This window comes from Nanorana parkeri, unplaced genomic scaffold (assembly GCF_000935625.1).
Source record: "Nanorana parkeri isolate BGI_ZX_2015 unplaced genomic scaffold, ASM93562v1 scaffold516, whole genome shotgun sequence".
NCBI classification, from domain to species: domain Eukaryota; kingdom Metazoa; phylum Chordata; class Amphibia; order Anura; family Dicroglossidae; genus Nanorana; species Nanorana parkeri.
This window is the reverse complement of record NW_017306784.1, coordinates 920656-938317: the sequence shown is the minus strand read 5'-3', so window position 1 is coordinate 938317 and position 17662 is coordinate 920656. Positions and strand designations below refer to the sequence as shown.

The following is a 17662-nucleotide window of genomic DNA, read 5'->3' as shown; positions in this document are numbered from 1 at the left end:
AACATTGCATTTTCAAGGTTTAGGGCCCATTCACATTCAGTGCCTTTACATCCCTTACAATTTGTTCAAAGTATTTGTCAGCTTGGGAGTAAATCCAGGGGTGGTTTTGCTTGTGCTAGTTCTTCCTCTGTGAAAGGTTTACTCAGTGCTGTACTGGGGATGGAAGGGATAGAAGAGAGGCGTACGAAATGTAATAGGTTTTATAGTGTTGGATCTGTGGGCTAGGATCATATAAAGTTGTAGTGATATGTGGGCGTTGCACTATTACTACTTACTAAATGTGCCCCACGTTTATTCCCAAATTTATAGTATTTAATTTGTGTGTGATCTGTAAAGGGTATGGAATGTTCATAGAGGCTGGGAAGTACCAGTGATTGATAGGGTTGAGTGGGAACATTTCTCTGAAATGTCATCTCCAGTTGGTTCCAATGCATTTCCACAAAGCTTTGAAAAAACTCAGATTTAATCACTTCACTTTGGTTGGGTTATTCACTTGGCTGCCTTCAGCAGCTTTGCAAATAACACTCTAGATTTACCTATTGAAGATGGTCCAGTGTTAAAGGATCCCACTGAAAATCTTTGTCTCTGGCCAACAGCTTTTTTGTTTGCCTGTGCCAAATCCTCCTGTATATGGAAATAAGGGGCAGACCTACTATGAAAACAGCAGCGTCTCCCACCATGTCTCAACAAAATGTACTCATACGTTTGAGTGAAATGGTCCGAAATTGGGGGAATGTTTAAAGAATACCAATGTGGTCAATGATAGAGTAAATGTCTCCTGAGAAGCTAAAATGATATAGTACTTGTACCTATAAAACTATGTTTGCACAATCATGGTCACCAATGGTGAAGAATGAACACCATTGCTGCCATAAGAGATTGACATAGTGTGGGTTTTTTTTTTTGTAAAAGAGCTTATAAAATCCAAAAGCCTCTTTTGCAGTATTGACTAGTGATGAGCAAACCAAGCAAAGTTCAGTTTGCTGAAAATTCACCGAACACCCCACTGAAGTCTCCGCTAACAGAATGTTATTTTGTCTGGCCTTTTTCAGTGCCAAGTTGCAATCTTGTAGGAAAAAAAAGGACATCTGTAGCTAGACACTGAAGGGCGAATGTACCAATGCTAAATAGAAATGTAAAAATGTATGTTCAGCAGCTGGTTTATAAAGGCTTAAAGGGCGACATCAAAATTACACAGTTCCATTAAAGAACATAATGGGGGATTCTGTAAACCTGCATGTGAAGCGGCACATCTGTACAATGTACATTAGTAAGAGTTACACTTCCTATGAAAAATAATACCATTTAAATTGCCACTAACATCTATAGCAGACCCTTACACTAAATGTCTGGTATGGCTTGTAAGGGGGAACCCACAACAAAATCTGTTTCAGACCCTTAACCTTGATAAGGATCTGATATGTATTTTAAAAATGGCAAAGAAAAAAAGGGTGGTCTCTCTCCCCCCCCCAACACCATACCAGACCCTTATTCAAGCATGCAGCTGGATGGCCATGAAAAAGAGGGACAGCAAGCGTTCACCCCCTCCTCCTGCTCATACCAGGCAACATGCATGATGTCCTTGGTTGCTAAGACACTGACAACCACCTGTGTTATGTCCTAGCAACCAAGGAGCAGGAAGTCATTCATTTAGTGGCAGTAGTAATACTGATTTGGCCATCATTGTCCACTCCTGGATTTAATGATGATGACAACATTGTAAAATGTTCTGTTAAGTCCTGCAGCTTCTACTATGTGTGATTGGCAGAGGTTGTTACAACTGTATTTATATAGCGCTCTTCTCCCTGGGGACTCAGAGAACTTAATCTGCTGTTGGGGCAGTTGCTGAGGCAGCCACTATGTGAATGCTCAGTACAATATCATGCTAGGGCCAATTTTATACTGGAGCCAATTAACCTACCAGCATGTCTTTGGAGCATGGGAGGAAACTGGAGTCCCTGGAGGAAACCCACACAAGGGCAGGGAGAACATTCACATTTCATGCAGATAGTGTCCTGACTGGGACTCTGTGTGGCCTAGTGCTACAAGGCTGCCCCTGTTTAAGGACTGTTCATCTTCAGACCATGGAGAACACTGCAAGAGCAGGATCTTCCACAGAGAGCTAGTAAAACTACCATCATGGCCCTCTTCCATCCATGAGGCAATAAAAAAATGCAGCCAGATGGCAGTCTAGACTGCCAAAAGCCATACACTAAGTCTGCCCAGTTATCTAGACTTTGTATACACAACAGTATATGAGTTAATATAGTGTTGAGATATATGAGAACCAGACAGCACAGTTGTGATGACTGAAGGATAAGCATGCAGTGTTGCTGTGGTTGGTGTTGAGTAAAGTAGAAATCCAGTTTTGCCAAATTAAATGATTAGTTAGATAATTTATTTTAAGGTCAAACATAAGGTTTATATGTAATTAAAAAAAACCACAGCTACAGAATAATAACATGGGTCATTTTGCCACTTTAGCATGTTTATTTTATATGCAGTTTGCTAGCCATTTTGTACCAAATATACAGCTCTCTGGAATTTCATTACAGTTCAGACCTGCCCACCACCTCATGATCTTGAAAATGGATCATACAGCACAAAAAAGGAAATCTACAAGTACCAGGATTCAGTGACTTACAAGTGCGATAACCTAACGCTTGTTGGTGAAGCTTCAGTATCTTGCACAGAGGAAGGAAACTGGACATCTGGAGCACCTGTATGTAAAGGTAAGAAATACAAGCAATCTTAGATATTTTTCTTTGCCCACTGACAACCTGTCAGTGATCTGTGCAGCAGCGTGTTCCTCCTCACAGCCACTGCTGAATCAGTGACAGCCAGCAGCTGCTTTGGAGGAGGCCGGGGCCCGGTGTTCTATCAAAAGGTTCTCACTTGTTGAGTTCTCCGACTGGTGATGTCACATCCGGTGATTGCCAGTCGGAGATCTAAACCAGATGGAGCTACTGTGCTTGCGCCGTGGAATCCTTGTCAAAAAAAAAAAAAAACTACTGCCACTGTGCCTGCGTGGCTACATGCTGTAACCAGCGGCAGCGAAGGAGGAGGCAGGGCCCAGCGGTGTAGGAGGCTGACAGTGGATCAGGGCTAACAGGTAAGAGGTGTACAGCAGTGTTACCAGCCCAAGTGAGACCCTGCAGAGCCCACCGTAGAAAGTCTATGGAGGGCTCTGCAGGGTCACTCTCAGGTAGGCTGTGAGATCTTAGGTGGGCTCTGCAAGGGGCGTAAATAGAAATCACAGGGCCCCATAGAAAATGTTGCCACGGGGCCATGTGATTTCTAGTTACGCCCCTGGTACAATACATTCTATTTTTAAAACAAATGATGGTATAAAAATATGAAAGTCTTCTTATAGGATATCTTAAAAATATTTAGCTAGAGCATAACATTGCGTGTGTGTTTGTGTTTAATCAGCAAAAGAAGAACAAAGATTTTCTTGGTGCACATTTCTATTAATAATAAACATTTTTGAACAATACAGAGGTAATGTATTAGAGACCTCTTTATTTACTGCCTCTCCAATAGAATTCTATGCTTATGGATTCTTTGAGTTTCTGAAAATAAGTGTTTTTTTTAATGCTTGGTTTTTGTTTTGATTTTTTGACAGCCGTCTGCAAGTCCCCCCCTGAACTTGAATATGGATTGCTGAAAAAATCGTGTCCTCAAAGCCAGTATTTTAAAGTTGGTACAGCCTTGAAATATGAGTGCCGACTAGGCTATGTTTCTGCAAAAAATAAAAGCAATGAAATTATTTGTCACGAAGACCTTAAATGGTCAGAACCTGAAGTGTTTTGTAAACGTAAGTCTGTAAATCAAGAGTGCTTAAAATACCTTACCACTAGATTTATTTGTATGTGCTCAATATACCTTATACTGGTAAGTGTAGAATATTGCCTCCAATCAAGAAATATAGGTATAAATGAATCACCTGACACAGGCACCTTAGAGCATATCAGTTGTATTAAGAAATGAAAGATTATGCATATGTACTTTTCATCTCGCGCTGGGCTAGCATATATACAACTATGCTGGGGGATACACTTTCAGATATGTGATACAGATAATATATTTATGTCCTGTACACCAACCAATGACAATAAGCAATCTCAGTTAATTCTAAGCATAGGTGTAAAATAGTTAGTGAGAAATTAAAAGATTGATCTGTATTGTAATTCTTATTTAATTGATCTCTATTCTAATTAAATTAAATTATATACACATTTGTGGAGTCACTGACCCAGAACAAGTCCATGAAGTATTCAGACCAGACACAGCCAGGTAACAAGTATTTTTAGAAAGAGGTTGGTCAAGGTAGCACCCATATATTTCTTATAACAGGGGCTCTTTAAATTGCAAAATACATTTTTGACAGAGGCAACCCATTTTTTTTGTGTACGTCATCTATAACAAAATAAAATCGTCACCGAAACTAAGTTGCAGAATACACTTCATTGTATGAAAAATGTAAAATAATATTTACTTCTGTAGTGGTAGCGGAAGTATCCTAAAAAATAGGAAGTTGGCATGTGTGTATAAAAAGTATTAATCAATTCAGCTTTTTTATCTTTAATATACAGTAGGGTAGTATGTAGCAGTAGTGTGTAAAAGCAAACAGAACCTAAACATGAAAATGTATTTCTTTGTTGCAGGCACCTCATGTGGCCACCCAGGAGAAATTCCTTATGGACAAATGCATGCTAAAGACTTTTTGTTTGAATCAAGAGTAAACTATACATGTAAAGCCGGGTAAGTGTATTATTGTTTTATTATGTGGTAATAGGTCTAGATAATTTGTCAAATGTTTAAAAAAGTCAAGAGATAAAAATAAAAAATGTTTGAAACACATCAAACCCGTTGAGTAGTTCTGATTTTCATCCTGGCATTCTTTTCTTAACCTCTTGCTAAGGCTAGGTTCACATACCTTGCGATTGCACACAGCGATTGCCACGCAACCCCATTGATTTCAATGGGGTTATATCCATGCTGCAAGCGCTGAAAAAAGGTACATATACCTTTGTGTGCAACACGCACCACGCGGATTTTTCAACCGTGATCGTGCGCGATTGCACCGCCGGTATTGCGGCGTGAAATTGCACGATATGCCTGGTGCGACCGCGACATTAGAAAATATTGGCACCGCCCAGCGGGATCAGTTGTGGTGTGTGATTTTGTGACCGCGTGGCCACCCGCGCGGTTTCGTGCACAATTGCCACGCAGTCATGGATCGCCCTAGTATGAACCTAGTCTAAATATTCAAGGATATCAGTATCCTATTTTCTGAATAACCCAGGTCAGGTGTTCCCTTGTTCCAAATATTATTCTTTACAGCTCTCTGGAAAAGCAGGCACAAACAAATGTGGTGAAGTCTGACTGCAATGGCGTATCTAAACCCAAAAGCAAAAAATGAATATACTGTAGCATGCCACACCTTAGATGTGGTGGATACATTTGTTTGTTTTTTGTTTGGGGGGGTTTAACCTTGTGATCCAGCCAATAACAGTTTGTCTTAGAATGGTAAAACTCACAGTTCCACTGTATCAATGGAGAGTAATGTAGCCACCTTTGGTCATCAGCATTGTCAGTCTGTGAAGGGGGAAGTGTTAGGTACACTAGTAAATTTAGATGGACTTCAGCTACTGCTCGCATGTATACTGAGACGCCGCAGCCGGGACGGATCCAGACAATACTGTCTGGATACACCCAGCTGCGTGAGTGACAGCTGGCTCTGCCTATCTAGAGGCAGAGCCAGCTGTACCCGCCTCCTGCCCCGTCCGTTCCTCCAGTCAGCGCTGGAGGATCGGATAGGGGAGGGGGGGGGGAATCCCTGCAGGGAGCCATGACAGTCACGGCTCTCTGCAGGCACAGGATCGAGAAGTGAGCGAGTGACATTATGTGTTCTCTCACTTCCCGATCTATTGAGCAGACGTGTGACAGTTTCATTGTCACACGCCGGCTCAAACTGAGGCTGACTGATTTTTCACTCACCTCATAGTTCTTCTTTAAGCAAGAATTTAGATTTAGTCCTCATGTGACACTTTAAATGCTCTATGTCAGGAAAAGCTGCAACATAAACATCTTCATTGTAATTTGTGCACACTTAGGTTGCATGGTCTTTCCTTGTATTAAAGCCTTCCTAAATCCAAAACCAAAGATGTAATATATTGCAGCTATTACTAGTTTTTAGATGTGGTGCCTACATTACTGATCTTCAGGATTTTTTTCCATTACTTTCACAAGGTTATCCTGCAAAAAAAGGACTTTCCGTCCCTGGGTGGCATTGCTCACTCACTTCACTGTATATATGGAGGGAGCTGGGGTTATCACCTAGGCTGCGCTCATGATGGTGAACTACATGGTGGTGTGGACTATAAACAGGTCTTTTCCTATTCATCTCCATTACATGCAGGAAGCTGATTTAGTTTACAGTTCACACCACTAGAAGTGAATTTCTTTCTCATCCCAAACACGAGGTCTTGTAATGTCAGGTTAGACTGCCACCTACAAAAAGGACTTAATATTGGCAAACCAGAAACATTATCGGTCAACCCAGGATGACCCTTCCCCCTCCTAGCATGCCTCAGTTTTTTGCTAGTTGTGTCCTAGGAGGATGGCCATCTTTTCTTCAGTGCTGCTGAGAAAAGTTCAACCTTTTTTTACCTTCCTTTTCTGGCTTTTTCCATTCAAGATTACTGCTACAAATCGCTGCTTAAACTGGTCTCTACCTAACAGCTATATGGATCAGCTTTTCCTGAGTCTGACTTTGGAGTGGTGAATTCAGACCCTGCTGATCTGGTCGTTGCAGGGGTAGCCTGGAATGGGACCTTTGGGCATTGGGTTACGCTCTTTGTTGTTGTTCAGTATGTCTGTTGTTCTCAGTCTTTCTCTATGGAGACTGGAAACATCCTGACAAGATGTTTGTATCTCCTAGGACAACTATTGGTCCTGCACCTGTTTATGGAGAACTTTGTTAAAAAGTGGCCTGCTCTATCTGTAGATCTAGCAGTATCCCATTTTAATTATGTACCATTCCAGGGGAGAATGCACCTGTCAAATGGCTGGAGGCCCTCTCAGAGTCCTGTTCTTACTGGAAGGACTTGTGCCGCAACTTGTTTTAGCACTGAACTTGATCTGTCAAACCCTGTCTGACCAGTCTAAGGCTAATAGAAGTTAGGGAGTTGATTCCTTGGTCACAGAGCTTTTAAAACTCCTGCCTGCAGGCTTGAGCTACAGTGTGGATGGATTGTTGGAGGTCCCCCGCCTCATTTCCCATATGCCACCTTACCGATGACAACCTTCTCGATCCCTTACAGTCCGGCTTTCACCCCCAACACTCCACTGAAGCCGCCCTCCTAAAACTCACTAATGACTTGCTAACAGCTAAAAACAATGGCCACTATTCCTTACTCTTGCTATTAGACCTTTCTGCTGCTTTTGACACTGTCGACCACCCTGGAATACCACTGGAATACCAATTTATCAAACAATCCATCCCCACACAGCTACCTCATCATGTATAATATAATGGTCCTACTGCTCACTTGGTAGGTATGACTTTCTATATATGAGCCCTTGAACAGTTGCATGTCCTCCACAATCATTCTTAAAAAAAGTTGCCCCCTCACACAGATTAGTATTTACTGAATTTTCACTTGTCAGTCATTATTGTAGAAACTAAAGATGATTTTTAATATTTTGTGATCTTACAAGCTAGAAGACTGCACAAATGGGTTACATGCTAACTGTTCAAGAAGAATGTATGCTATTTGAACTCTCTCTCCATACGATTTCAGTGTAGGAGTCAATGTAATCTCTCAGACATTTAAATCCTTAAAGTACTGTATAAAATGATTAAAATTTCATATAAACTTTAATGCAAAACCAACTATTACTAAGAGCACATTCACACCTGCTGGTCTGCTGCAACGTATTAACCGCATGCATTTTAATGTACATTAGGGCAGTCCATTTATTTAAGGCACAGCAGTGCATTGGGGTGCCCTGCAATGCAGGTGCACTGGGTAGTAATCTCACTCTCATTCCATCTAAACTCCAGCATTTTAGACCTAGAAACTGGAGCATTTGATCTGGAAAACAAAGTTCATGCTTTCCAGATCTCTTGTGGTTCTTTATGGTTCTTAAACTTTTAAAACCAAATGAAACTTGTAACAGATGTTTTTTTCCAGAGACTCTATACAGAAATCGTCCAATTTTGTTTCATGTAAGTTTGCCAAATAGATCAGTGGGGAAGATGAGATTACAGTGGTTAAAAGTGGTTTTAGGTATTTTATGATGGACTACAAAACGCAGAGAGCGCCTCCATCATGTTAAACTTTTTGATAAGAGAATAAAAATAGTTGGAAATGTACTCACAAAGGGAGATAGGTAACAGGCATAAACAGATCAGGGAAAACAGACTTTGCCAGCTACAATGTTGTTACAAGTTATATCCTCTCAGGCTTTCATTCTTCAGCGCTAACCCTGCTTGTGTTTTACTTTTACATAGGTTCTCATTTTTAAATGGAATCTTGTTTCCAGCAGGCTTTGAGTGTTAACAATTAATCCACCTGACCTGAAGTCGATCGTATTTGATTAAAGGAGAACTATGAGGTGAGTGCTTTTCACTCACCTCATAGTTCTAGCCGACCTGTGACAATGAGACTGTCACAGGTCGGCTCAGTAGATCGGGAGGTGAGCGAACACATACCGGGTTCACTCACCTCTCGATCCTGTCACGGCTCTCTGCGTGACAGGGGAGGGGTTGGATTCCTTTCTACCCAGCGCTGACTGGCGGAATGGACGGGGGAGGGGGTGGGTACAGCTGGCTCTGCCTCTAGATAGGCAGAGCCAGCTGTCACTCACGCAGCTGGGCGGATCTCGACATCGATGTCGGGATCCGCTCCGGCGTCTCAGTATACCGCGAGCTGTAGCTCGCGGTATACTGAGCCTAGGGTGATGGGAGGATAGTTTGTGTCCTCCCGTTACCCTGAGAACTATGGGGAAAAGCCCGGACCCCATAGTTCTCCTCTAAGCATTTAAACATTTAAATGGCATTGATTCAATATGTACAATTTGTATGTCACATCTTTTGCGGCTTCTTGTATATAAAAAATATATATACATACAGGTATATACAAATTCTCAGGTGAGGCTGCGCTGGGGTGTGAGGCCCAATTATCATAATTACCCCCATGGCCGCAGGTGGTCTAATGTGGAATTCCAGCCTATGACTGGCCGCTATACCGTTATATATAGAGATACTTTCTAAACTCTCTATTGGTTCTGATGAAGGAGGCGGGACCTCAGAAACACATCAACCAAGAAGGACAGATAGCCGGCTGGCTAAGTCTGTTTTACCTGATCTGTTTATGCCCGTTACCTATCTCGCTTTGCGAGTACATTTCCAACTGTTTTTATTCCCTTTTATTCAAAAGTTTTACACGATGGAGGCGCTCTGTTTTGTATTTCAGTTTTGTGGTTCCCCTAACCTGCGAGAGCAGCCCTAAAAGAGTATTACACTGAAGATCTCCCCCTCTCATCCCTGACTCATGCTGCTGGCGCTTATGTGTTTATTTATTTTATGATGGCTATAAATGGCTGAATTTTGTTTATTTTTTGAGCTTTCTTTTGGACTAAAATGTAAAAGTCCAAATATAAAATTGAACACGTTAAAGATACATTGCACAATTGTTTTTTTCCTTATACTGTATTCTGAATGGCTGTTTTTTTTAATGTAAAAAAATATATACCAAAGAAAAGAAAAAAAGTGTACTGTCGCTAAAACTTTCAAGCAATTTTCCTAAAAGGTCATTTAGCTATGCAAAATAATGCACCTATTTATGTTTCAGCATTTGAGCTGATTTAGAATATGGCCCTAAAATTGTAATATCTATGACCACACAAATCTAATGACTAGTATCTAATTTAAAATTTTGCAAACCTATAAGCTAACTTTTATGCCATAGTTTGCAAGCTCTTGACTTGAAATAACATTAAAAATTGCTATTGGCAAACTTATGTGTTGTGATTAAGACTGACTGTTACCAGAGTTGACTAATTGATTATAATACAACATTCCAGACATACTATGATTTCAAGACAGGACTTCAGGTACTGTCAAGCAGATGGAACTTGGAATGGTTCATCCCCAGTGTGTAAAGGTAAAGCAACAATACAGGTTTAACTAATACAAGTAAATGAATGTATTCACTAATACCTATGTTGACGGATGTATTAAAGTAATAATGTATTAAAGCCAAAACTTTTGTTTTCAGTTTGGAATAGGGTAGTGACGTGTTAGAATCTCTGACAATCTTTATTGCTGTCTGTGTCGCCGCTGGAGAGATTACCCTCTTACCCTCTCTGTTGATCATAGTGACCATGGTCAGTGGGACTGAAAGTGATGAAAAAACAGAACTAGGAGAAATCTTGCAATGAGGAAATGTGTTATGGTGACAGCTGTATTTCCTTCAATTCCTAACCCCTGTTAAGTCTACAAGATAGGAAGTGAAGAGACTGGGACACAATTGGCTTAATAGGGGGTTTAAACTGTTCTCCACTCCATCCAAATATTAACAGGGTTATTCACAAAAGGGTGAAGAGTTTGGAGAAGACAGGAGAAGTGACCAACCTAGGACAACAGAGCTAAACTAGAAAGTGAGCTGAATTGGAGAACTTTTCCAAATTAGCTATGTTGTCCTAGATTGTTCACTTCTCCTGCCTTCTCCAAACTCTTCAACCTTTTGTGAATAACCCTGTAAAAAGAAAAGCTTAGACATTATATATGCTGTAAGTGTCACTTGTGATAATAACTGGATTTTGTGACGTTGGTACAAAAACCTATAGTGTTGGCTGCTGAAAGCTTGTCTCATGCTGGAAAAAAATCTGCCTTTCAAACGATAAGACACTATAGAAACGTAGGTTTAACAAAGGTTGTTCTTTTCAAAATGACAATGTTTAAAAGCAGTAAAAAAAGATATTGGAATCAGAAAAAACTGTGTGCACCAACAGGTGTGGGTGCTTCCATAGATGTTAGATTGATTGACCTACTGTAAATGTTGCATTTTTATAGCAAGGTTATACAATGGAAAGGAAAACATAAGAAATGCAGCTACCGCCCTTGTTTTTCTCAGCTTTGCATTTTTAAGGGTGGTATTCATTCTTTAAAGCTCAACTCCAAAACATATTTGGCTAGAGTGACAAAGGGATAGCACAGTAGTAGGCAACCCTGGCACTCCAGCTGTGCTGAAATTACAAATTCCACCTGTCTGTGAAGGTTCTCATTCATCCAGGTCATGGTATATCTAAAAAATGTATACCAATCATGTGCAAAGCTAAATAAATAATTAGGTGAAATATGTGATATAAATATAAGATATACGAGTATATGCTTTAAAAATATATACAAAAGAGCATATCAAAACATGAAAAGATGTGAACAGTGTAATAAATCACTCTGTTCACATCTTTTCATGTTTTAATATGCCCTTTTGTATATATTTTTAAAGCATATACTCATATATCTTATCGTTATATCACATATTTCACCTAATTATTTATTTAGCTTGACACATGATTGTTATACATGTTTTAGATATTTGTTATTTATCTTGAGTGCCTATTAGCTCTTATTTGCATTTATTTACTGGCACTGATCACATATTGTTTTTATATCTGTAAAAAAATTAATCAGGGCAACTGGACGTGCTGTATTTTTCTCTCTGGTGGGTAAACACCTGCTAGCTCCAATTATGCAAATGCAATCAACACCTTGCCTCCATGAGGTCTCTGACCCAATGCTGGTTATGTTTAACAGATTATGTGGATTGGAGCAATATTCACCATACTTATTCCAAGATAATTTTTGTATAATTCATTCTGAATTGAGAAACCTGGTGGAATGACCAGCGTCCAGTTGCCTTGATTTTTTTTTTTTACAGCTATCCATATCCCATCATACCTCTGGAAATCATGCCTGTGGCTGTCAGAGTCTTGCAATGCCCATGAGCTCAACAGCTGAACTGCTGAAGTTGCCTCCCACTGTGCTAGAACATGGTTCAGATTTGAAATGCTGTCTGTTTCCTTATATAGGAGATGTCTTTTCTTTCTGTTCTGTCTGACACCCATCACCTGCATAGGAAGAGGAAGGATATCTCCCTGATGGGGACAGAGACAGATCCTGAATTCTAACTATCTCACTCTTTAACTTGAACATTTTCGCTCAGTTTTCCTCAGGGGGATTTCCCCTTATTCCCTCTGCTGGCTGGCACCTGCCCAATTGATTATGGCCTCATTCACAGAGGTAAACTCAGGCAGTACAAGTCCGTGCATGCCCGTATCGGGCCATTCCCGGGAGGGACAGGTGCTGTGTGCTATTGCACGCAGCAGCCTGTTCTTCCCTATGGGAGGACGCAGCTGTACGCTGTCATAGTGCACATCCATGCGAGTCTGGGTGTTCGCGCTCAGACGCAGATAAAATCCATCCCAATTTCCCAAATAGCGACACAGAGGACAAGTAAAACTTGACAGAGGTTCTAACCCTCTATCACTCTTTGGAAGGGAAACGTTAAAATCCTGGTCAGCTTTTATTACTAAGAAGAAGATATGGTTTGCCACTCATTAGGGTAATTTGTAATCCTACAAATGAAAATGCAATGAAGATATCAGAAATAGAGGTGTGTCCATATTTTGGAGCTGTAGAACAGATAAACCTTTCTAATATCTCCATTGCATCTTTTTATTACTGTCTGTATATCCAGATTAAAGATTATAGTTGATTTACTAAAACCAAATCGACTGTTTGCTTTGTAAGGGAATGTTACCTTTAGCCTGGTCAATGAGGTGAAGCTCTGCTGACTTCCACTATCCATTTACGTGCAATCAAAAATACTGTGTTTTCCATTTTCCTTGCTCATGATTGGGTATTCTTTGCAAAGTGAATTTTCACCGCATTCACTAAGCTAGGAGAAAATTCTCTTGCAAACTGAATAACCCATTTGCCTTTATTCCCTCTCTCTCTCTCCCTCTCTATTGTGACCACTGTCCAATTGTGACCATTGTTACTGGGACAGAAAGTAATAGGAAATGCAAAATGTTACAGTTCTCACCAGTACAGAAATACGGGGACACGCGCTCAAGTGACAGCTGTCAGAGGGGATTTCGCATCACTTTGGAGATATTTTTTTTCTTCTTCCACCCTTTTGTATTTACATGTTACTAGGGCATGTCTAGTGTTTTAGTGGGATATACATTTATGATTTTTAAAAGTTGAAGGGAAGGGAAAGAAAAGTACAAGAAGAAAATTGGAGGAAATAACCTGTGATAAAACATCATCAAATAAAGTATAATGCTGCAGCTACAGACAGGCCCGGATTCCTCACAAGGCCACCGAGGGCCGGCCGGGGCGGCAGGGAGATGGGGGGCGGCACCGGTGTGGAATCCCCCGATGCCCGGAACATACAGTGTGGGGAAGACGTGTACGTTTACAAGTGATCGCCGAGATCACATATAATAAGTTTGCAGCCCGCCCCCCCCCCTGCACCTACCACTCTCCTCGCTTGCATCGTCCACCGGGCTCCGTCCTCCCCCAGCCGCCGAGTCTCTGCTCAGAGTAGCTGCCGTCGATGCGGTGAGCAGAGCGGCAGGGATAAAAGTAACCCTGCCGCTCCGTGTAGTGAGAGGGGAGAGCCGTTTTCCCCTCTGCTGTCACAGGAGTTCTAGCAAAGTGCTAGAACTCTTGTCCTGGAGGTGACGGGTTCGATAAAGAGAACCTGTCACCTCCAATTGCTATCACACAGGAGATTGTTAGCTCCTGTGTGATAGCAATGAAGTTAAGTGGAAAAAAAATTGATAAAAAAATAATTAAAGAAAAATTAAAGAAATAAGAGAGTAAATCCGGCCCTGGCTACAGACTGTATGATCCAGTTCTGCTGAGTTTCAGAAGTTGAGCAAATTTATTATTTTAATCCAAGTTAAAGGTATTCTATAGCTGAGGAAGTGCTTAGTGTGGATCAACACTGGCACTAAATTACATTAAAAAGAAGCCTCTTCTGAAAAATGCTTTTGGGCTGTTAATTGAATTGAGAATGTACAGGACTAAAATGAGGCAGTTAGTTTTGCATGCCAGTGAAGAATATACAGCATCTATCTTCCTGCTGGAGAAAGGAATGTTGCCTTCCCTGAAATACCATTCCTTCCACAAATGTGAAATGTGAAATTGGCAGTGATAGTTTGAGATATTGTATCTGGTAGTTTTAAGACATCTAAATATTTTGAAAATAGATAACAAGCAGTAACAATACAGGCCACCTGAAATGAAAGATATTCGTGGCTATCATGGTTGTTCAGGTATTATACTGTATGTTACAGCCAGTTTATTTTCCTCACAGAGTTTACTATTTTCCATAATTTGTTTTAGAATAAAGAAATAAGCCAATACACTATTCTTTTTGCAATTACTTTGTTAGTTTGAAATATACAGTAAGTGGTCGCTGGGGTTGGGGACTAAAGTACCAAAACTAAAGTGGAACTCCACCCAAGATATTTTTTTTTCTTTTGTGCAAAGTGACAAATGTTTTTTCTTTATCGTTCATTAAGGGAACACAAAGATATAGTAAATCAGAGGTTTGTGTTGTGTTGCTGCTTTCAGGAGGTAGACACTGGCAAACAGAAAAAAACATTACAGGCCAAACCACTTTAACTGTGCCCCTAACCATCATGCTTCAGTTTAATCCTAGTGTCTCTGCCCTCCCTGTCATCACTTCCAGGTATTGGACAAGAGGTGAAAGGGAAAGCCCAGTCATTAGCTCGGTCTTAACCAAGATATGTGACAGATAGACTTATCCCTGGGACTGCTTTGGAGGCTATACCTGGACCCTGCTGGTCTGAAGATTTGGGGGCCTGCCTGTAATGTTAGAAACAAATGGCAACCGTACAATTTATAACTAGCCTTAATAGCAAGGTGCACATGGAAGGGCTTACAGCAATGCAAGCCACAGTTTCCTAGCAGACTTACCAGCTAGCCTGCAACAAAACAAATTACACTGTCTAACAGTATGCGTTAAAAACAGAGGTTTTAGCTGCACATCTTGCGCAAAATATGTGGAAGCCACACTGCCTCGCCAAGGCTCCTCTGTGTAGTATGGTGTTTTCACACATATTTTGCGCAAGATATGCAACTAAAATTTGTTTTTAATGCATACTGTTAGACAGTGCAATTTGGTTTGTTGCAGGCTAGCTGGTACGTGTGCTGGCAAACTTCTGTGTTTTGCACTGCCTGTAATGTGACCCTCAGGCACTGGGCTTTGGTTGTGGTGCTTCACAGACATCTATTGTACTGGTTTGTTGACAGCAGAGTGCTTTACAAGTCCAGAACCATGTCACAGCTTCCTAGTGCCTCTTCCACTAATTTTTCTTCCAAAAGAAAAATGAGTGACAGGGCAGGCAGCAGCTACAGCACAAATATATGTTATTCCCAATATGTTTGAAAGTACCAGCCAGCCCATTAATCCAAAACAAACTGCTGGAATTTTCAAATGCCAAGCTCGGGTGAGGATGGGCATGGAGCATCTATTACCACAAGTACAGCTCTTCTTGTGATTCAGCAACTGGTGCCAATAATATAGTATAGGAAAAGTAGTTGGATCCACTGGGTGATGAACTTTAAAAACGAAAAGAAAAGAGGTACAGAAGTAGGCAAAAGTAGTCACCACTCTACACTTGCAACAGCATGTAATATCTTTGGCCCTTTTCTTTTTTTAAATTTGGTATAGTGTCCAAGCCTGGGCATGAGCAGATACGTGTGCAGCACTGACAAGTCACATGCTGCAAACTTTTATAATAGGTTTGCACAAGCACTAGGAGTTACCATTCCACGATTGTTCATACTTGAACACTTCTGCAAGCAACATAAAGTAGCAATTGATTGCATTACAACAATGGAGAACGGTTTTAGACCTGGTAGTGGAATGGCATCCGAGAAGAATTTTTACAAGCTCAGTACTATTGAGCAGCGCACAATCTTTGTCAGCAGTAAGGTGTTATATCAGTATTGTTATTCCCCTCATTTTTATGTGAAAGTCAGTATTTACTGGCCTCCTGGTCAAGCTTTCAGTTTTATTGCTGTTTATTGCTTTTATTGAGCTAAAGGGGGAAACGCAAAGAAGGAAGTAGAAATGGTAATAGAGTAAATCCTTATCTTTGCTATACGGTATGTGTGAGGAGAAGAGGGAAAAGATGGAGTTCAGATGCAACAACTTAGAAATAAGGCAGACCCCCATCAAATGTGTGGTGGAAAAACCAAAAGCTTTTACCAAGTTGCATGGGTATTTTGTGGGAAACAAATTATGGCCAAAAAGCAGGAAAATGACAACTCTATGGCCACAGTTCTGGACCTTTTGCAGCTAGATGAAAATGGGGGGGATTTCTGAAGACCTCTGAATGGGAAGCTAAACTGAGGTATAATCAAGTTACATTTATGGATTGAGCCCCTTCTTTGATACCAACAAGTACATAAGATTATCAACAACAAAAATAGAGAAATTGATTCATAAAAATAAAAAAAACAGTAGGACTGAATAAACTAGTTGACTGGACTGTCAGCTGAAAATCTGGGTCTGAACGTGCGAATTGTGGCCGTCAGTGACTAGTCAATGTTAGGGCAGAACGGAGAGTGGCAAGACTGGTACAAAACAGAAGGGCAACAGCGCAATGTCCGATTCCTCGCATCACCTTTCAACATCGCGTGGAGTCACAAGGCGGCCCAACGAAGTCATCTTGTGGAGTCATCTCGTGGCCCAACGAAGTACTGATGGGGTGGTCATAATAATCTGGCCACTCAGTGTAATGTTTATGTGCGTGGATGTATTCTGTTGGTGTGTGCTCACTTGCGGCTCCGAATAAATTACCCCATCCAGAGTGCTTAATCTTCACACTATAGCGCCCCAAAAAAATTAAACTTCTTAAGGCCGGAGTCATTAGGATGGACATTTCCTGCTTTCCTTTTTCAACAAAAGAAACTCAAACTTTTATTTTTTGGAAAATGTGTAAATGGTAACAGCAATTTTCCCACTGCAAAATGGATCACAGGTTACATTTGTCTAAATCACTGATTTTTTGCTATTGAGTTTGCCAAAATCATTGCAATGTATGCGACTAACCAAACGGACATTTTTTTTTTTGCTGACCAAATTGATGTCACATTTATGTATTAACCTTATTAATATCCCCTCTCCCAGCATCCATATGTGATAACATTTGGGAACTGCAAGAAGAAGCAAGAAAGTGTACATCGACCCCAGATGAGTGGATCAAGTATCTGCAGGTGCAGTACCTCTTCCTTCAGATCGAGAACCTAAAGCTGGATATTGAAATTAAGAAGAAAAAACTGAGTGCTGAGTTTACAACTTGGCAAGGAGAGACAGACAACTAAGAGGCAACACACAAAATGTCACATTATTACCTTCTTGTTACTGAGGAAAGGAAGAAAAGCAAAGGGGTCTATATATAAAACACCCAAATTAATCATCTGTTTTTGTAATCATATTTATAAAGCTGCTGTGGGCATTTTCTGCACTTAAGTTCATCATGTTTCAACAAAGAGGGGGAATCATTCAGCTAAATTTTTTTTATAGGTAGAGTTTGCTAATTT

General features: G+C 40.6%; 1 protein-coding gene across 1 annotated transcript in view; it reads left to right on the top strand.

Annotated features, from left to right (window-relative positions):
• LOC108790951 (complement decay-accelerating factor-like) overlaps positions 1-17459 on the top strand; it is a 17905-nt gene extending 446 nt beyond the window's left edge. Inside the window, exons 2-6 of the mRNA XM_018561314.1 lie at positions 2556-2732; positions 3626-3817; positions 4668-4764; positions 10096-10175; positions 17250-17459. Coding sequence (XP_018416816.1) covers positions 2556-2732; positions 3626-3817; positions 4668-4764; positions 10096-10175; positions 17250-17443 — 740 coding nt within the window. The 3' untranslated portion in view covers positions 17444-17459. The remainder of the gene's footprint in view (positions 1-2555; positions 2733-3625; positions 3818-4667; positions 4765-10095; positions 10176-17249) is intronic.
• The last annotated feature ends 203 nt before the right edge of the window (positions 17460-17662 follow it).